Raw genomic sequence first — 22,418 nt, 5'->3', positions numbered from 1 at the left:
ATCCAGTCCTAAGTCGTGCCTGTCGATTGCGCCACTGAGCTTGGTTTGCCACTGTAAGTGGGTATAAACATGCTCTAATTAACTTCAGTAGATCAGAACTGCTTGTAGGTACTGTTATTTGACAGTCATAATTAGGGTTAGGGTTAGGGTCAGCTTAAGAGTCAGAGGTAAGAAAAGGAATTTTGTTTTAGGCAGTTATTATTGGAAATGCACTGTTTGAAAGGAAGCAGATACAGTCATTCTTTTAAAAACAGAATTGGATAAATACTTGAAGGGGGAAAATATGTCAAGGCAATAGGGATAAAGCAGGGGAGTGGAACTACTGAATGGAACGAGCCAGCACAGATATAATGTCTGCATGGCCTTCCTTTGTGCTGGAGGATTCTATAATTCTGTATGATTCTTTCATACCGTGGAATAATAAATCTTTGATTTGGTTTTCATAGGGCTTCTACAACGTTCAATTCCTCTCTACCATTATAATTACATTTTCTTGGAGTTAGCACGGTGGCACAGTCGTTAGCATTGCTGCCTCATGGCGCCGAGGTCCCAGATTCAATCCCGGCTCTGGGTCACTGTCCGTGTGGAGTTTGCACATTCTGCCTGTTTTTGAGTGGGTTTTGCCCCTTAAATCCAAAGATGTGCAGGGTAGGTGGATTGGCCTACGCTAAATTGTCCCTTAATTGGAAAAAATGAATTGGGTACTCTAAATTAAAAAAATAAATAAATAATTACATTTTCTAAGTAAAAATGTTAAATAAATGATACTGAAGTTCTTCACAGACCCCACTTCACACAATGGGTCACATCAAATTATCTTGTTGGTTCTACAGTAAAGTGAGCAACTCCGTTCATTTTTATGGGAGTTATATTCATTTGGTGTATGCAGAATCTATTTGTGATAATTTTACTATCAAGGGAAAACCTTTGAAATAAATTCAGTTGTTCAGTTTTTCACAACATGTGGCATAATGTTAGTTGGGTACAAAGTATTTAAAAGAAAGAATGAATGAATGCATTTATATAGTGCTTTACTGTTAGTGATATACTATTGAAGTGTCATCATTGTTATAACATAGGAAACATGGTAGTCTATTCCCGCACAGTAAAAGAGAGGGAATTAGTCACCATGAAGTAAGGATGTTGAGCATGGTAATAAGTCTGACAACACCAGGTTAAAGTCCAACAGGTTTGTTTCAAATCACTAGCTTTCGGAGCACTGCTCCTTCCTCAGGTGAATGAAGAGGTAGGTTCCAGAAACATACATATAGACAAAGTCAAAGATGCAAGACGATACTTTGAATGCGAGCATTTGCAGGTAATTAAGTCTTTACAGATCCAGAGAGAGGGGTAATCCCAGGTTAAAGAGGTGTGAATTGTCTCAAGCCAGGACAGTTGATAGGATTTTGCAAGACCAGGCCAGATGGTGGGAGGTGAATGTAATGCGACATGAATCCAAGGTCCCGGTTGAGGCCGTACTCATGTGCGCGGAACTTGGCTATAAGTTTCTGCTCGACGATTCTGCGTTGGTGCACATCCTGAAGGCCACCTTGGAGAACGCTTACCCGAAGATCAAAGACTGAATGCCCTTGACTGCTGAAGTGTTCCCCGACTGGAAGGGAACATTCTGTTACGCCCCTCCTCATACGACATCTACAGACGCTGAAAGATGCCCTCGTACAAACGGGATATGGCGCTCGACTCATCGATATGGATGTTGAAGCCGAGATAGTGGCTTGTAACGTCTAGCGAGATTTAGTTAAATCTCGTGTGGCATTTAAAGTGTTGTGAGGCCTCTCGTGTGATTCAACGGCCTCGTCGTGTCACCAAGTCTGGCATGGTGAGGCTATTAAATTGTGGCCACAGACAGCCTACCACACGGCGAGGCAAATTATAAGACATTTTTAGTGTGAATGTTTCTGATTTGGCTCGCCCATATTTCTTTCTCTCTTCTATTCCCCAATTTCTCCTTTCAGCCTCCCATCTTGCAAAGATGGTGATTCGTGTGGGATTGTATTTTGTTCTGGGGTGGTAGGGGAAGCAGGTGAGATGTTAAACGATTTTGCCATGTGACCAGTCCAACCAAAAACCTATGATCTTATCGTTAACTCAGAGCTGTTTATGTGAGAGAAATAGACTGGTGCTTTTGCCTTTATAACAACTGTAACCTCTGCAGCTGACCGGAAGTGCATCAGGAACAGTTGCGTATATGCACTCAATCCGCACTGCGGCAGGCGGCACATGTGCAACTCTTCCTGATGCCAGAAACAGGATCGAATTTTCCTAGATCTGAATCACTAAATCAGCATTATTTGGTAAAGCTGTCCATTACATTACCACTGAAAGACTGCCAAATCACAGAACAAACAATGGATATAGTATTTGTGTAATGATATCAAGGTAGAGAAATGGGTCAAATATCACACCACAGAATAATTAACCTGCCACAATCCATAATGAATCAGAACATGAAAATAAACAAAATAAATGAGTTTATTTAAATGATATGGTTCCCCAGCGTGTTACGGATTTGTGCAGGGAACCTCTCCCGACCCAGGTAGCTCAGCTGAATGATTATCATATTCTCAATCCAAGGGGCATTGGTTTGGTGAGATGATGTCTACATGAGATAGTAAATTTCTTAAGTATTTTATTCAAATTACATCTTAAAATTTTTTACCAAAAAATATTACAATCAATTATCTACCGTCTCAGTTCATTGACAGTGCATGTCCACATGCGATAAGACAAGGACAAGATTCAGGCTTGGACTGTTAAGTGGTAATTGAAATAAGTGCCAGACAATGACCATCTCTCCTGACCTTCTGATATAGAGAAGGTAATTATTGAAGCTTGCTGACATCACTGCTGCTGCACCTTTGCTTGACACCAGGTTTAAGGCAACTCTGGGAAGAGAGGAGTCTGTACCATAGAGATCACTAGATCTTTTTGAGCAACCCTCCTTGAGGTGAGTGTCGTTGCTTCACCTTCAGTCACAATATCTAGCCCAGTGTTTTTACAAATAGGCCTATTTATATCTTATCAGGGACAAATCACAATCGGTGACTTCCAGTGGCTGAATGAGTCAAATGCCATATTTATTAAATAGAATTGGGGGATTTTAATGATGGTTTCAGGATGAAGGTAATACAACACCACCTTGTAGACTGACAGGTGATGGTTACAAATCAGTGTTATCATGTCATATTGGAATTTCCATTATTGCTGCTAGTGTGAAATTAATAATCGCAGTTCAGTGCTGTCACTTAACCTTAGGAATATTGGTACTATAAGGTCACAAAAATAGGCAAATCTGACATTTTTGCATTGCATTGCCCTTAAGAAATGTTTACCTTGTAGTTTTCAATGGAATATGAACCCTATGCATGATTTTTAATAAAATGGAGGGAGAAAGGACTGGTTGGGCAAGTATGCAACACAGAAAGGAAGGGGAATCAGAATGTGGGACCTGATTGCTCCAAATTGTGAGAACATTTTTCGGAGAACCACAACATTTGTAAAATGCTGTCATTTAAAATTTTTAAACAAATAACAAATTCAGGGAAATGGGACAAGCAGAAGGATTGGGGGTGGCAATTTCCAAGGAAGCAAGACTTTGGTTAGGCTGCCGTCAGTTCCTTTCAATCGTGAAGATATTCAGCGATTTTGAGAAGGGGCACACTGAGGCCTGAACAGGGCTACAGGATAATTGGGGATCTTTTTTGTCAACAATAGGTCAAGAAGAGACTGCATAGACTGTGTGGGTAAGCAAGCTGAGTCCAAGTGGAAGGCATTAATAAAAGGAGAGCAGGGAATGGGCGTAAAGAGCCCAGCCAGAGAATGCACTCTGTGGGCAATCATCTCAAGATGAATGCTCACAGCGGCAGATTAAGGCACTGAGATCAAAGCCCGAGTTTGGGAGGCCACAGTTATGGCAGCATAGAAATGACCAGATTGGATTGGAAAGCTTCACTCAGCAGGCGGGCAAAGAGAGACCAATACTCACTCCAACAGAGCAGAGGGTGTCCTGGAGAGTCCTGACCAGGAGGCCAGATTGATGGCAACAGAACAGGAAATGGGGAGTGGCAAGTCATTGTGGATGAGCCCGAGCAGGTGTTGTTTTGCCAGGGCTGATACCAGAATAAACAGACACTGTCCGGAGTGAAAAATTAGTTTGTAACTTAAGTTTCAAGGAGGTGATTTGGAGCTGCCATTTCTCTCTTGAGTAGAGATTGGAGCAGATTATTTGAGCTTGGTTAGAGGAAGGATAGCCATGGAAGCGCTACCTAGTGATCACAGGTATGGAGTTTTTTAAAAAAGCCCTGACACTGAATTGTAAACTATTCTGGGCTGTATTATACGATCTGTTACTGTTCATTAAGCAAATATCACCTTTCTTCAATTGTAGATTTCTCATCACTTTCTATTCAGCGGTAACTACTTTTAAAAGAACTGCTGACTGAATAATAATACTTGTCTATCCAATATTTGGCTCTTGGCTTTTCTTTCCTCTGTTTAATCCCATGAGGTGCATTTCCATAATTAATGTAATTGGTTTAGGTAGTGCAAAGAAAATATCCAGGAACTGGGAGCAGGGTTTTGCCTTTGTTATTGGCGTCTTCCCCCTTGGGCGACTTTATTGGGAGCAGCTGCTACCAGACAAAGCAGTGCAGTATCAGCAGTCTGTTTCTCATGGGCATTAACACCCACTACTCAAAGAGGGAATTTGCTCTGTAATTAACTCCAGACAGTTTGTCATTAATATTTTATTCTGTTCTAGCTTTGTAAATTGATGGATATTTTGAGCAAAGCAGTACAGAGTTGATTTATTGGTTGCTGCAAGGGGAATTGACCAGAAAGTGCTAAGTAGTTGGTTTTATGGACTGAAATATGTTGAAGTGTAAGTTACCATTCATTGAGAATTTGAATCAGTATGTACATGCTCTTTATATTGCTGTAGATTACACAAGAAAATGTTGTAATTTCTCTTAAATGTCTTTGGGAGCAACATTAAGTGTTTCCTCTGCTTTTGTGCTAGTTTAAGCTGAGGAGCAGTGCTGGGAAACAGAAAACCTTTTGATGTTGAGCACTCTGTGTGGATAAAGTATTCGCGGGTCATCTATAACAGAACCAGATGCAAAGTAAACCTCCTCCTAATCTGCCCCAATCAATGTGCTTCAACTTAATTATACTGTACAAGTGCGATTTCTGTTTCCATTTATATTCCAAATTTGAATGATATTGGTAATTCAATGCCAATTGGTGCTAAAATATGAACACTTTATGCAAACAGCAAAACAAACTCCAAAGTGGCCTGGCTTTTACATTCACCAATTTCAATTGCATTCTGCAAGTGAAAGAGAAGAGTGGACTTTAATTGTCAGATAGGTAATCAAGGAGGAGCTGACTGCATTTTGAACTGGCAGTCTCCATTGGTTAATGCAAGAAGCACTCAGTCTGATCCAGATTCAAATTCCAAACCAAGGTGTGAAAGGGCAATGTGGTAATCCAAGACCTATCTCCTAATCACCTCATACCCGGTATTGAAAACTTACTTTTGAAAATAATTTGATCGGTTGCTTTAAATGCAGCATTGGATGGAGCTAGTTCTGTTTCCATGTTGTAATTTTGTTAAATATATACAAAGAACCTGAACCCAAACCTCCCTGATTTCTTATTTAATCAGCTGTAGCGTCACTGGCAAGCCAGCATTTTATAAGATCAGAAGAAATAGGAGGGGTAGGAGGACATTTGACCCCTCAAGCCTAGTCTACTGCCATTCAATAAGATCAAGGTTCATTTGATCATGGCCTTAACGTTACTTCCCTGTCTGTTCCCTATAACCATCAACTTGCTTGTCGATCAACATGTTGTCTAGCTCAGTCTTTGATATATTCAATGACCCAGCCTCCACTATTCCCCTGGGGAAGAGAATTTCAAAGTCTGACGGCCCCTGAGAAAAAAGTCCTCCTTGTCTCCATCTTAAATGGGAGATCTCTTATTTTTAAACTCTGCTCCCTAGTTCTAGACTCTCTCACAAGGGAAATTTCCTCCCACCACCTACCCTGCCATGGCCCCTCAGAATTTGTTTCAATAAGATCACCTCTCATTCTTCTAAAGTCCAATGTGTATAGACTCAGCCCTGTTCAACCTTTCCTCATAACACAGCCCTTCATCCCAGGAATGAGCTGAGCAAACCTTCTCGGAACTGTTTCCGATGCAAGTATATCCCTCTGTACCCAGAGGTGGTCTCATTATTGCCCTGTACAGGTGTAGCAACACTTCCCTACATTAATGCTCTATTCCATTTGCAATGCAGGCCAACATTCTATTTGCCTTCTCAATCACTTGCCATATCTTAAGACTAATGTTTTGTGATTCGTGTACCAGAACAACCAGACACCTCTGTGCCACTGATTTCTGTGGTCTCTCTCTTTTTAAAAAACTGTTTTTATATAAATATAAATTTAGAGTATCAAATTCTTTTTTTTTTAAATTCAGGGACAATTTGGCATGGCTAATCCACCCACCCTGCACATCTTTTTGCGTTGTGGGGGTGAGACCTGCGCAGGCATGGGGAGAATGTGCAAACTCCACATGGACAGTGACCCGGGGTCGAGATCAAACACAGGTCCTCGATGCCTTGAGACAGCAGTGCTAATCGCCGTACCACCGTGCTACCCTTTTCTCCATTTGAATAACATTTTGCTTTTCTATTCCACCTGCCAACGTGGACAAACTCACATTTTCCTACATTACATTACACCTGCCGAACTTTTGCCTGTACCCCTTTCCTATCTATCTTTGTGTCATCAGCATATTTAGCTACCATACACTTGGTCCCTTTACCTGAATCATTAATATAGATTGTAAATGATTGAAGTCCCAGCACTGATCCATGTGGCACAAGTTACAGTTTGCCAACCTGAAAAAGATCCGTTTATCCCAACTCTGTTTTCTGTTAACTATCTAATCCTTTATTCATGCTAGTATATTGTTATTATAATTATATTACCCTCAACACCATAAGCCCTTATTTTGTGTAGCAACCGTTGATATGGCACCTTATCGAATGCCTTTTGGAAATCCAAATACACCACATCTCCTTGTTCCCTTGTTTGTTACTTCCTCAAAAAACTCTAATAAAGTAGTCAAACATGATTTCCCTCCCACAAAACCTGCCTAATTGTATTACAATTTTCTAAATGTTCTGCTATTACCTCCTCAATAATATTCCACTATTTTCCCATTGATGGATGTCAGGCTAATTGACTTATAGTTTCCTGCTTTCTGTCTCCCTCCTTTCTTGAATAGTTATGTTACACTTTTGTGGTTTTCCAATCCACTGGCAATTTTCTAGAATCTAGGGAAATTTGGAAGAGTGCAATGCATCCATTTCTTTTTTATTTGTTTACGGGATGTGGGCATTGCTGGTTATGCCAGCATTAATTGCCCATCCCTAGTTGCCCTTCAGCAACCAAGTCAGCGACCAATAACTCCAAGTCAATATAGCGACGTCATGAAAAAGATTTGAAACCAAGGTTTCAAATTTTGCTCAACCAGAAGCCAGTATAGGTCAGGGAGCATTGGGATGATGAATGGATGGGATTTGTTTCAAGTTAGGACCTTGACAGCAGCATCTTGCATCACCTCGCGTGTGTGGAGTGTAAAATGTGGAAGTCCAGCAAGGTGAGCATTTGAATTATCAAGCAGCAGATAATGAGTTGGAACCTGGTAATATTAAACAGGGGGAAAATATATGGTCTCAGTATGTGGTCTAGGAATGTGGTTGGAAGCTCATTTCAGGGTAAAATGATGATGGCTGAGAACGGGGAAATCCATACACCTTTCAAGGGAAAATGATAAATATAGGAGGTGTTATAAGTGATCATTTTGGAGCATGAGAACTACATTACACTAATCCCGGGAAGCCACAAGAAACTTTCCCAACAATAGATTTTCATTTTGAGCCAATATCACCAGTCCCAGAATATTGAAAGCAAAACAATGCTGAAAAATCCATTCATGCCCTATGTACATGTGTTCGATCCCACCTGTTGTCACTACTGGACAAGTCAGATCCCAGAGTGAAACCTGGCTTTATAGATCCGAACTTTAATTTTAGAAATCATTGAGGTAAGTTACTGAACAAATTCACAGGGTTCTGTTGATGAACTTTTAAAACAAATAATAAAACATATGTTAAACAAGAAAAAAATAACTATATTACACTGAACAAAATGTTTGTAAAGATCTCAATACAAACACAAGAAAATGATTTAAATATTCACCATTCCTTCACCCCTGCTATACCTTTACAGACATATCCATGTTTGTATTTATCTTAAATTTATCTTAAATCTAATAGTCAGGGTAAGTATGCGGTACATGGGAACCAACTGGTGAACTGTGTTAAGCCATACTACACTACAAAGTAAATGACAGATGCGACCAAAGCAGATTCTATGGATTTCTCAAAATCCCACCTACATGCTTGTCATACTGTGAGCCAATCGGTCACATTGAACCATTTTTTCTCACCAGGGTTTCCAATCTCCATGTTTAAAACTAGCCTGGAGATTCTCGCCCACACGTTGCTCTTAATCAGATGGCTTCAACAAGGATTCACCTGCAGGGTTTCACCTTGCCTTCTGAGATTCTTTTCTCCTGGATCTCTGTGGACACTTCAGCTTCACGCTTCCGAGCACACCTTCAGATCTTTGGCTATGCCAAGCAGAACATCGCTGCTCCAACAGGATAACTCTGCCCGAATGGCCCGCAGCACAGCATGCCTTCGGCTATTCTTTTGGGTCTTCTGGGCTTCTCTCGAGCTCACTTCAAGTTGGCTCCCTGAAATGCTCTCTCTTTAATTTTAAACCCAATGCACTGCTTCTTTCTCTTAGCTTTACTTAACAGGATCGGTTTCTGATCTCTGTCCTCGTCCTTTACCGTCTTCTCGGACCTCTTTCTGTCCCACTCCCCTGTTTGGGTCCTTCTCATTGTGCCCCTCCCTGGGATACCCTCTCTGCAATGTTGTTCCTCTTCAGATCACCTGACCTGCAGTTACTCATTATTTTCTTTTTCTTCTATGCATTGGGCAGGGTCGGTAGCCTGTCCAAAGACTTGAAAACGGATGAACTGTACATGTGTCACCCTTTGGCGGTTGGTGCATGCACAGCATCCTGAATCCCACCATGAGATGGAGCTCCAAAATCCCAATGCAGGTAAATATTTTGGGGGGTCTCCTAACTTCTGATCTTTTTTTTAATGCACGGGCAAAATAGTCCAATAGTTCACTTGTACGTAATGCTAATATGTATATTATTGGACTCAAAAGACAGAAACTGTCACATCCGTCTACTTTCAGCTGGGTGACAATTATCTCTAGTATCATTTAATACGTTAGTGAATATTTTTTTTAAAAACCTGTAATGTTACTCGTGTGAACAGGAAGGAGTTTAATTTAAACAGCATTAATTTCTCCTCTCACTATCCGTCCTTAAATAGAAAAGTGTTTTCATTTGTTTCCCTCTTTATAAGCGGTGGCATGTTTCCAAAACCCTCCGATTTGGCACAATCCAATTTTCTATTAATAACGCCACAGGAAGCTCCTGATAGGATGAACTCAAAGGAGTAGTTTATTTGCACACACCCAAAATGCGGGAGGATGGTCACAACAGCGCCTTACATTCAGCACAGACAGCGACAGAGAAAAGAAAAACTTACGGTACATAGACCACAGAGAAAATAAATATTGGTTCATGTGGGTTCAAGAATCCCGAATCAAAGGCCAATAAGGTAATCGTTCACAGAGATCAGGCTGAAAACTAGATGTCGTGTAATTCCCTCTTCCAGTCGAGTTGATTTCACACGATGAGATAGGCATGCAGTGACAAATCAGTCTTGTAGGCGATGGTACAGAATTTCTATGAGAAGTAGTGTAGATGGGGTGAGACATCTAACCGGGAGTAGGGCTCCTTATCTAGGAGGCTGCTAATCAGATGATAAAAAAACAGACTGAGATCTTGCAGTCCAGCAAGGCAATATTATTAGTTCCACAAGCCAAAGGCCCATGTTGTCATCACATGTCACATGACACTTACCTCTCCATGCTGTCTTTGCTGTCTCCATGCTGCCCATAGGGGCCTCACGGTAGCATGGTGGTTAGCATCAATGCTTCACAGCTCCAGGGTCCCAGGTTCGATTCCCGGCTGGGTCACTGTCTGTGTGGAGTCTGCACGTCCTCTCCGTGTGTGCGTGGGTTTCCTCCGGGTGCTCCGGTTTCCTCCCACAGTCCAAAGATGTGCGGGTTAGGTGGATTGGCCATGCTAAATTGCCCGTAGTGTAAGGTTAATGGGGGGATTGTTGGGTTACGGGTATACGGGTTACGTGGGTTTAAGTAGGGTGATCATTGCTCGGCACAACATCGAGGGCCGAAGGGCCTGTTCTGTGCTGTACTGTTCTATGTTCTATGTTCTATGTCTTTGATAAAGGAAATGTAACCCTCCTCTGGGTCCCAAGATTGTTAAATGTCTCAACCCGTTTAAAATTGAAAGCAAGCCCTTTCTCTTAAGAGATGGGCAGACTCCTGTTGGCCAGCCTGAGTTGTGAAATGCAGAAGGCCTTTGTATAGCTCTTTTGAATTTGTTCCGTGGTGCCCATAGTAGTCCGTTCGTGACTCTTCAGGGAGAGGGATGTGTGATTTTCTCCGATACTGCCAGGGAGCTTCTTTTGTTCAGGATCACAGACAGACATAGGTTCAGCCATTTTTGATTATTATCCCGTTTGAAAAGTTTAAAGAGCATACCTCAATATATTCTGTAAAAAAGATACAGGGTGATGTCTTCGTCCCTCAGAGACTCAAATCTGAAATGAAGACAAGTTCTGAAAAGTACAAAAGTCTTAACTAGAAGAAGAAAAGTTGATGGGACCTTTCATGAGAATGAAGGTTTGCACCTAAAACATCAACTTTTCTTTCAAATGCTTATCAACCTACTGCATATTTTCCCCCTCTTTAAAAAGAAAATTTCAATAAAGGGGAAATTTAGCGTGGCCAATCCACCTCTCCTGCACATCTTTGGGTTGTGGGGGTGAGATCCCCGCAGACACGGGAGAACATACAAACTCCACATGTACAGTGACCTGGGGCCAGGATTGAAACTGGGTTTTTGGTGCCATGAGGCAGCAGAGCTAACTATTGCGCCACCCTGCTGCCCCACCCACGTTTTATTTTTATCTGTCAAAAAGTGCTTTGGGCAATTACAAAGTATTATCTGATTTATAGGAAGGAATCCAACGCTATTGGAACCAATTAGAATAATTCCCACAGTTAGCAGTTGTTGATATAATTTTGTTCACTGTCTTGACTCACATATTCAATTAACTGAAGCAGGATTCCAGATACTAGGGGCTTAATTTTGGCTGCCAGGTCAAATATGCAGAATTGGGAAAATTCCCAACTGCCCAAAAGAATATTTGGATTTTCATTGCGGGGCGGGGAATTTGGAGGGAGCTAACGGGAGTCAGGTTTACTAGCCCCAGGAACAATGTGGAGGCAGCCACAGGCTGGTTAAAAAGCCTGCCTTGGTGCTCTGGAACTGTGTCCCAATTGTAATAGAAACAGCAAAACAACACTTTAGTCTTCACCCCTCTCATCCCCTCACCCAAACTCTCTACCAGCTTCACTCACATTACTCTCATTACTTTATGTCAATGTATGCCACTCTACCTATCCCCATTGCCCCTCATGTTCCTCCCTACCACCCCGTAGCCTAGTATAGTGTCTGCACGAAATCATGACAACCCATGTCTCCCCCCCCCCCCCCCCCCCCCATCCCCGTAGCATTCATCCCCGTAGCATTTTATAGCTCCTCTGCCAACTGATGCGAACTCATGAAGTCTGCTCACTGGCATAGCTCTTTAAAGCTCTTATGCTAATTTATTGAAAACTCATGCCAACCCATGCCTTCTCATATACCAGCTGTTGCCCTTACACCCTTCATTCCAGTTAACCCAATATTAACATGGTAGGACTTCAGGAGTCATGCTGAGGTGAAATAAAATTAAGTTCAATCTGTTACAGACTTCAATATATATTAAAACTTAAAAATTCATAAGAGCACATTCAGTACATTTTAATCCTTTCAAGTACTTAATCCCAAATTTAAAAAATAAAAATTCATAACCTCACAGACCGATAGATTTCGACAAGCTAAAACATCAAGGGATACAGGGTTAGTGCAGGAAAATGGTGTTAAAGTAGATGATCAGCCGTGATCTCATTGAATAACGAAGCTGTTTCGAAGTGCTGGATGGCCACGCCTGCTCTTTTTTCTTGTATTCTTAAAGACAGCTAACCCTTTGTAACCACTTGAAGCTGTTAATCAAACTGTGAACTTGAAAGCCTCCTGTTGTGATAATGATTGCTTGTGAAAGAAGACAAGCAGCATGAATAATATAATGATAGCCTTCAGGCTTATGTTAACAAACATTTATTGAAACTACAAGCACAGATTTTTTTCAACTGCAGCATGTTTCCTTTCAAAATTTAAAAAGCAGGGAATTTAAATGACTTTACAATTCCATGGACCTTATCCACTTTGTTTGTATATTCATGTCTATTGACAATTTCAAAAGGGGTAGCTGACTGCCCAATGAACTCCAACAGATTTAGATTTTTCCTCAAATTTGTTAATTCCACCAGTAATGTTTCAGAAACTTTGATGATGACTGTTGCTTCTAACTGAACATAGCTGTACTTTTAAATGGTGCCACTGCCACCGTGAACTCCAGATGTGCAAAATTCGGCCCAACCTTCCTCCCGCACCACCCTGAGAGAAAATGGTGCCGGGCAGGCCTAGATAATTTTCTTTGTTGTGCTAATTTACCACATGAGCAGCTGAAGATGCTGATGTTGTTGAATGTGAAACTAGTCAGTTTCAATAAGGCTTTTTCGCTTTGGCCTTGGACATTTTGTATGCAGAGTGTTTGAAAAAACTATTAAGTTCAGTAATGTAGCCATCTGACATGGCCACTTCCAACTAAGCATAGAAAGACTGATGGGTAAAATGGACAAGCCAAGAGTCAGGCAGGTTCTAAGCCTGAAATGCATATTCGTCAGCAAAGTCCAGATGGTATTGAAACCCCGTCCCATTAGCATGTTAATCAGGCTGATTAGCAGATGATGGCCCATCTTCCCCAACACAAAGGACTGGTGCTCCAGCAACTGGGACAGTCCCAGACATTTCGGCACCACTCCCTGTCCAAGGGAAACGCAAACAACAGGGTGAATGACCGCTTGAGATGCGCCCAGTCATCCAGACCCCTGCCCACTTATTGGCTAAGGAATCGAACGGAGTGATCAGGGATCACCCAATTAGTAAGGCCCAAATCGAAGGACCACCCAAAAGAGCGTGAAAGCCCCCAAGTATAAAGGAAGAGTTCACCATACACACGCTCTCTTTTGGCCTTGGTATCCCGGTCACGGCCATCGCCAACTGCAGCAACACCAGAAGCAAGTTCGAGTTCAATGCCCACTACCAGAAGGACGAGCCCAGCCGAGCGACAGTTACCACTTCGAACCCAAGAGATCCTGAACAGCGGCCATTGTTTCCTGACCTAAACTGGGTGCCGAATTTAAGTACAGGTTGTCTTAGTAATAGGTGTAGTTAACTAGTAGTGTTTATGTTGCATGACTGATTGTATGTAAATTAAGTACCCTTGACCTTGAACTTACTAACTGGTGTTTGGCTCTTTGATCGATAGCCGGTTGAAACTTGTGGTGGTATCATTCGATACCTGGCGACTCTAAGCATTCGGACATAGACAATATAGAAAGAAGGCAAATTCACTGATTGCTCCAATTGGAACAGAGCCAGAGTAAAGAGCATAGTAAAGAGAAAACGCACAACAGTAATTCTCTTTGTACATGTTATGAACTAATAATACCAGTCTTGCATTTCTCATTCTGACCTCTGGTGCCTTCCTATCTTGGGTATCTCCACTGAAGTCATGCTTATTTGGTGATCAGCTTTATGTAGAAAATTGCAATTGCTGGTGTAAGTGTCCCAAATATCACTCATTTTCTCCTGTTCATTATACACTGCTTAGAATGGAGGAAATAGAGCAGGTATTAGTTCCTTGGTATTTTTATTAATTACACCAGTGTATCTGACAGGGCTCTTTTTAATGATCTATTTTTCTTCTCCAACTTTAGATATCGACGAGTGTTCCTTTGAAAGGACTTGTGACCACATATGCATCAACTATCCAGGAAGCTTTGAATGCTTGTGTCATAAAGGTTATACTTTATATGGACTGACACATTGTGGAGGTTTGTTCAATACGATGGGTGGCATTATAATTCACATGGACTGAAACTGCAGTGATTAGTATTAGGTACTATCTAATGTTAGTTAATATTGAAGTAAAATTTTATATATTGTGGTAAATGGAGGACCAGAGGCTAAATCAGTACAGAGTTTGAAAATGCGATCATAAACAAATTGCTAGAGAGCAGAAGGATGTGGGTTGGAAAGGGATCGGGTGCTAACAGATGCAAGTGAGTGATAGAGCTAGTCTTTCCAGTGACCAATACCAATGAAAGTGCAGGATGGTAAAGTTTGGGTTAGTGCTCTGACATAGGCAGTGGTAGCTGCAGATAGAGGCACAAAGCAGAATGCTGGGTGGCACAGTGGCAGGCGAGGTGGAAGCCAGAGGAGTAGGGATTGTGTGGGGTGGAGTGGAGGGGTGCAGAGGGTCAAATACTGATGGGGACATAACCGGATTCAAGAAATGAAGGACAGAAAGAAAGGCCCATGCAGAACTTAGCATGATTAGAGTACATCTGGCTACATTTTGAGCAAGATGGAAATTGCTGAGGGCATGTTTGGTTTCTCTACTTATGTCTGTTATTTCAATATCCTGCACTAAAATTATTTTCTGTTGGTCCAGTTTCCACTAAATGTACAGTTGACGTGTGGTTTGTTACTGGAATCATCGGGTATCTGACTAAATAATATATTTAATTCTCTAACACCATTGTTTATATAATATAATAGTATTTGATCACGACATGAATTGTGTGTGAGGAATAGATTTGTCTGGTTGCATAGAGCATATATCAAGCACTGAATATAATAATAATATTTATTGTCACAAGTAGACATACATTAACACTGCAATTAAGTTACTGTGAAAAGCCCCTAGTCGCCACATTCTGGCGCCTGTTGGGGTATATGGAGGGAGAATTCAGAATGTCCAAATTACCTAACAGCACATCTTTCGGGACTTGTGGGAGAAAACCGGAGCACCCGGAGGAACCCCACGCAGACACAGGGAGAACGTGCAGACTCCGCACAGACAGTGACCCAAGCCGGGAATCGAAACTGGGACTCTGGCGTTGTGAAACCATAGTGCTAACCACTATGCTACAGTGTAGCAAATATGCAAGTAATTAAATAGGATCGCTGCTCTCTCAACACAGACTTTAATTCTAGTCACTGAACTTTATCTTTTCAGACATCGATGAATGCAGTATTAATAATGGAAGCTGTGATTATAGTTGTATTAATACAATGGGAAGTTATGAGTGTGTGTGCCCTCCCGGGAAGAAACTGCATTGGAACAAGAAGGATTGTGCTGGTAAGTAGGATTTTAGAAAGCAACAAGATAAGACGGGAGACTCTTAAAAGTTATTTGACCAGAGTCCACATTAACAAGAAATAATATGCTATTGTAGTGTCTTAACTAAGGCCTGTTTAGTTAAAGGCACCACTGGAATATTTCATGCAGCATACATTTCTTAAATTCATTCACTGATTTAATTTAAAGTTTCATCCCAAGTGAATGTTGGGACATTTGAAAAAGAATTTCCATCTGTCCAATTTATTTAGTTTAGAGATTTGTGCAGGAATAAAAGATTAATCGTGGTGCCCCGGGACTTCTGTGAAGTGAATGAAAGCTGTCTTGAGCTATAAAATTTCTAAAGTTTTTTCCCCATTGGGGAACACCTAAGCAGCGCTCTTCATCTATCCTTACTGACACAAACAAGATCAGGAATGGTGAATATGAAGCTGCATCCTCCATCTGCAATGTTCACAATCCCAACCTGCCATCACCTCATCCCTCTGTTCCTGTAGGCATTTAATTAATCAGAGGGGTAGTTCCTTTCGCTGTTCTGTACTTCTGCCTGAAATAGATGTCCTTAATATCCATGTCTAAATGATGAGAGATGACAGATTGGCAATGGGGAGCCTGATGCAATCCTCATAGGACTGTTTACTTGATTGTGATTATCAGTGTGAATCTAACAGTCTTTTCCCCTTCCCGCTGTAAATTAAGACCAATTTTAATATTTCTATCACTGTTCAGCCCAGATCAGATTGAGGTAACAGTTCATAATAAGGGCTATGATTACTTGGAATAACAATTTCTGATGGACTGTACTCGTAGGTCATTGCACAGTTTTAAAAAAAGAATAAAAGAAAAATCTGTCACATTTGATCGTCATATTTCAAATTACAAAGCACATTGGAAGGTTCACAAGCTTCACAGTGTCAAACGTGCTAGTAGATTCTATTTCTGGGTTCAAATCAAACTCCGTGATTTATGAATATCTCGTTCAATTTTACCATAGATATCCTTCAACTCTCTAGTTCTAAATATTAGTTAGTTCTTCAATTGATTGTCTGTTCCTGGCAGCAGCAAAACCGTGCTCTTGTCACTAGGAGAACCCAAAACTAAGTTCCACAACTCCGATTGTGCCTGGGACCTACTTTGAGCCATCTTGAGTGCTGAGGTAAGAGTCATGGAGAACAAGCACCTCTTTGATTTGGCCCACATAAGGGGTTGGATGGTGCAATGTTACAGCACAAAAGAAAAATGGGAATGAAAAGCTTAGCGTTGTGCTCACTTGAGTGCTACTCTTGGGCGAGTGTACCAAAACTTAAAGCACACCTGATTTCCCCTTTAAACAGTCTTTTCTGTGAGATTCTCCAATTCAGTTAACTGCACCCTTTTCTCCTTTCCAATTCCTTTTTGTGTGGCTTCACACATCATCTGCATTTCAAAATCTATTTCCAGTCTGTTTAGTCCATTACCACACACTTGATGAATTAATTATCATTCATGTGTTCATGATCTGGATTGTTTCTCCCTCCCTCCTTTTTGTCATCAGTATTAACAGGGGACCATGTCAATTTTGGAAAAGGGCTCCACTTGAACGGTTTATCTGCCTTTATTTTTGAGAAGCTGGTCACGTTTCTTTGTTATTCCAATATATTCTATTTTCATTTTTATTGGCTATTACCTCTTATATCATAATGTCGGACCCAGCACAACTACGTTCCTAGTTTAGTGTGATTTGGCAGATGGCCAATTTGGAAATGCAGCATCACATATTGGTACAGCGAGGAATTCAGCCAATGTTAGGACAGAGACATGTTTGAGCAGAGTAGTGAGAATTCTATTGGTCTAAATAAGCGTTACATTACATGGCACCTGTTCCCCTCACCTTGAGAAATATAAATACACCCTGGGCAGGATTCTCCTGCAATTGGCGGGATGGCCCGACACTGGCGCCAAGAACAGTGCAAACCACGCCGACGTCGAGCCAACCTGAAGTTGCGGAATTATCCGCACTTAAAGGCACTAGGCCAGCGCCGGAGAAGTTGATGCCGCGCCAACCGGCGTCGAAGGGCCGGTGAGTTGGTGCATGCGCAGAACAGCCGGCGTGTTCCTGCGCATGTGTAGTGGGTTCTTCTGTGCACCGACCATGGCCGAGCCCTACAGAGGATGGCGCGGAAAGAAGGAGCGCCCTCACGGTACAGGCCTTCCCACAGTTCAGTAGGCTCCGTTAAAGGGCCAGGCAACCGTCGCCCCCCCCCCCCCCCCCTCCCCCCGGGGCCGGATCTCCCTGCGTCCCCGAGGACTCCTCTAGACGGCCTACCAGCCAGGTCCCGCCGTGTGGAACCATGTCCATTTCATGCCGGCGGGACTGGCCAGGAACTGACACCGCTTGGCCTATCGAGGCCTGGGGAATTGCCGCGGGGCCCGCTGCCAACGGCCCCCGACTGGCATGGCACACCTTGCCCCCGGCCGAAAGCCGGCGTTGGAGAATACGGCAGCCGGCGTCGGAGCGGTGGGGTGGATTCATGCAGCGCCGCCCCCCCCCCCCCCCGGGGATTCTCTGATCTGGCGGGGGTTCGGAGAATCACGCCCCCTGTGTTTTTATAGAAGAGGAAGTGAAGTGAAATAGACGCACACAAAACACCAAGGAATCAGGAATTTCTAACACTAGCACTGGGCAAACAGAAAAGTCCTCCGGTTCAATATTGGAATTGCCAAAGCTATTGTCTTCTGTCCCTGCCACAAATTCCATTCCCTATCCACTAACTCCATCTCCATCCTATTATTGGCACAATTCCCCTCTTTCCCTGGCAACTACCTAAGCTGAATCGGACTGTTTGCAACCTTGGTGTCTTATTGATTTTGAGATGAGCTTCCAATAACAAATCCTCATCCTCACTGTGATCACCTTTTTCTACTTCCGTAGTATAGCCCTAGTATGCCTTGTCTGTGCTTTTGTTACACATGACTATTCCAATGCACCATGGCCAGCCATGTTGTATCCTTTATAAGCTTGAGGTGATCCAAAACTCTGCTCCCCATATCCTAATTTGCAGCAAGGCTCATTCGTCCATCATTCATATGCTCACCAACCTACATCAACTCCCGGTTAGACAACTGGATTTTAAAATTCTTATCCTTGTTTACAAACCTATGCCCTCGGCCTTCCCTGCCGCTGTAATCTTAACCATTCCTACGACCCTCTGAGGTTTCTGGATTCTCCAATTCTGGCCTCTTTTGAGCATCCCAGATTCGATTTGCTCTATTTTTGGTGGCCGTCTTCAGCTGGCAAGGCCCTAAGCACTAGAATTTCATCCCTTTGCATTTCCACCTCTTTTCCACTTCTCTCCCCCCAACCCCCCATCCCCAAGATGCTCCTTAAAACCTGCTTCTTTGACCAAACTCTGGTTCTTCTACCATCTCCTCAGTGTCTTCTTCTTGTTTTCAAACCCTCCAGTGGATTGTCTTAGGACATTTTATTATGTTAAAGGTGCCATGTAAGTATAAATTCTTGTTATTCTTTGTATGCAAAACCTCACTTCTCAGATCAAAATGCTTGTTTTCCAAGTATTTGAATTATGTAATTTTCTTACCATTTCAACTGGTTCATTCTCCTCTAATTGTTCTGGTTTCATTTTGTTTTTACATCCTTCGTGAATGTATGTTTTGTTCGGGAAGTGCACTGCCCAGTTAATTTCACTGATTAATCAAGCACTTTTGCTGACTTGCATGCCAAATGCCAGGTCCCTTATTTCCTGCAAATGCACCGGTAAATCTTTAGCATCACTGTCACTTGCTAATATTCTAAGACGAGGGGGCAACACGGTGGCGCAGTGGTTAGCACCGCTGCCTACGACGCTGAGGATCCGGGTTCGATCCCGGCTTCGGGTCACTGTCCGTGTGGAGTTTGCACATTCTCCCCATATTTGCGTGGGTTTCTTTTCCACAACCCAAACATGTGCAGGTTTGGTGGATTAGCCCTAAATTGCCCCTTAATTGGAGAAAAAAATAATTGGGTACTCTAAATTTATATTTTTAAAAAAGATTCTATGATGAGATACTGCATGTAGTGGACAACATATAGCTTGTAACTAAATATGCGTTGTGGAAAAACCGAAGGAGGAGGATGGAAAAAGGAAGAAAGGTTCAAAAAGTTGCATAAACTGCATGTATTATTTGTCTGCACAGTTTTCAAATCTCCTGCTACCTTTTAAAAAAATATATATTATATCCACACGCTGAGGCAGAATTTAATTAGCTGTTACATTCACTGACTAACTAAAGTTAGATTGTTGAATCCCCAAAATATGAAACCAGGTTAAAATCTAAAAGTATCCTTTCAACTGAACAATTGTAATGCATTCCATTCCTTGTATCTTCTTCATAAAATATTCACCAACAATTTTCTCCATTTAGAAGCAACAGAATTGTTGCAAATTCAGGTGGGCTGTGGATAAGTCTTTGCTACATTGGTATCAGTTGCTCCCTTAACCAGTCTGAGCACCTTATTTTTATGTTAATTGATTCATTTTGCCTTAGGGCCTCCTAAAAAGGCATCTCTTCCTGCCCCTAGACTGTTCCTTCAGGCTCTACCCTTGCCTCCCTAGTACTGCTCCTTGTCAACATCCTCCAAAACTAGTGTCAGATTTTGCTCAGTTTACCTCACCATCTCCTCTCAGCTATTTCATTGCATCTGGTTTGCTATTCTCACATAGGGTGAACAGAAATTTCCTTCAATCAAATATTGAAAAGACTGAAGCCATTGTTTCCGGTTTCCACCACAGACTTTGTTACCTAGCCACTTTATCCTGCCCCTCCTCGCCTACTGCTGGAGGTTTGTTCACAACCTCAGTGTTATAGATGCCCTTGAGTTGAGCTTCTAACCCCACCTCTCCATGACTAAGACTGCCTATTCCTCCATCCATACAACTACTTCTGTAATTCAGTGTCAAATTTTGCCTGATAATCCTACTGACAGGCACGTTAGGACATTTTGCTGCGGGCGCCCTGTGTTGATGCAAGGTGGTGTCTAAGGGCTTAACCAAAGGATGTAGCAATAGCATCATCTTGGAATCTGGAATAGGTACTTGTAACTTTTACTGAAATGTTCAATCGCTCCAGAGGCGGACCTAGTAACCACTGGGGTGCATTGTTTCTGAATATTTCTAACTGCAGTTAAACAGTCAGTCTGTGATGGTAACTACTTTTCAATCCACTGAATGTAATCAACGACTACTCTCCCTCAGAGACGGTGAAATGTCTCCGAAATGCAAAGATTGCACGCAAAGTCCAGCTGATCTGCAGTAAGAGTGGAGGAGTAGAGAGCTGCTCCCTGTCCTGTCCATCAAAGGCACTCTTTGTAGCAGGTCAGTATTTGCTTTTTCATGATTTTGCGAACACCAAAGTGGGGAAGGGTGCATGAAAAGCATTTAAAATGCTTTGATGGGGAGGGAAGAATTTCATTAATTCTGTTGACACAGACGGCAAGTTTTCAACATTATTTAATATGTAAATGCCAAACCAAAATGGGATATATGCAAATGTATTTGACTTTTGCAGCTTTAGAGGATGAATTATTTATAATAGAATATATCTGTCTCAATGACACACACATGATAAATTTTTGTGTTGGAATATCCACTCCAATAGTTTTATAACGACAATGTATTCAATAGAAACCATAACGGGTTAACATTTTATCCTGGTTCTGTACATTAGTTAGCAGTCTCGTGTATGATGCTGTACCTTCAGGCAATGCAGAAAGCAGAATGTTGTGTGACAGATTTACCCCCCCCCCCCCCACCGCCTCCCCTGTGGTTTGGGGAAAACACATCAGCTCCAAACAAGCTAACTAATCCCCACCCAACTGATCCAAGCTTCAATGCCCTCTGCAGAGCAAGATCATTCTCTCATTGAAACAAGTCTCCCTTTTTCACGCTCCGCAGCCCCAATACTAGAGAGGTCTGACTATGTTCCCTCTTTTCCTTCGCCATGCAGCAACTATCTTTTTAAAATTTAGAGTGCCCAAATCATTTTTTCCAATTAAGGGGCAATTTAGCATGCCAAATCCACCTAGCCTGCACATCTTTGGGTTGTGGGGGCGAAACCCAAGCAAACATGGGGAACATGTTGCAGAAACTATTTAACTTGCAATCCTTTCTCTCCCCCCCCCCCCCCCCCCCCCCCACTGAACAGGGTTTCATTCCTCACCAGAATCCCTAGAAAACACTTCAGCCCCCAACCCACGAGTAACAATGTTTTGGCTCTGCCTTCTAAACGAGATCTCAGCTGTCATCACTCCCTGGTGAACAGAATTTTTAACCCCACTCCTGCTCTGTTGAAGAACAAGAATTTAACTCTTGCCCCCTCTCTTCTTCCCACCCACCACCATCCCCCTTCCCTCCCCATCTCCTTGCGGTTCCAATCTTTCTGCTGACTACTAATCTCTTCCAGCCTAACCCCGACTGCCTGTAGTCCATTGATAGCTAGCTGTTCCAAGCTTTAATCCCTCTACTCCAATAGATGGGTCCCCCATCCTCATTACTTCCTTCCTACTGTGACATTTGTGTAAGATACTGACGACCATCAAGTGGGATTTAAAAGACCTGTTGCTTGAGGCAGTGGAAGGTTAACTTTACTGGAGTGTTAACAGCAATACTTCCTCAACTACAAAGCTCCAAATTCACAATCCTGATTTGTCGTTTCTGTCCAACCACCAACTTCTTGTTTAAAAATGACTCTGCCTTGTCAAGATGTTTGACTTCAGTGAATGTCTAAACATCTCTGGATAG

General features: G+C 42.2%; 1 protein-coding gene across 2 annotated transcripts in view; it reads left to right on the top strand.

Annotated features, from left to right (window-relative positions):
* scube1 (signal peptide, CUB domain, EGF-like 1) overlaps positions 1-22,418 on the top strand; it is a 300,902-nt gene that overhangs the window by 229,206 nt on the left and 49,278 nt on the right. For both annotated transcript variants that reach the window (XM_038780754.1, XM_038780753.1), the window contains 3 exons: positions 14,216-14,332; positions 15,520-15,642; positions 20,874-20,993. In XM_038780754.1, coding sequence (XP_038636682.1) covers positions 14,216-14,332; positions 15,520-15,642; positions 20,874-20,993 — 360 coding nt within the window. The remainder of the gene's footprint in view (positions 1-14,215; positions 14,333-15,519; positions 15,643-20,873; positions 20,994-22,418) is intronic.

The sequence above is a fragment of the Scyliorhinus canicula genome, chromosome 20, assembly GCF_902713615.1.
Source record: "Scyliorhinus canicula chromosome 20, sScyCan1.1, whole genome shotgun sequence".
In the NCBI taxonomy this organism is placed as follows: domain Eukaryota; kingdom Metazoa; phylum Chordata; class Chondrichthyes; order Carcharhiniformes; family Scyliorhinidae; genus Scyliorhinus; species Scyliorhinus canicula.
This window is presented reverse-complemented; position numbering and strand designations above follow the sequence as displayed.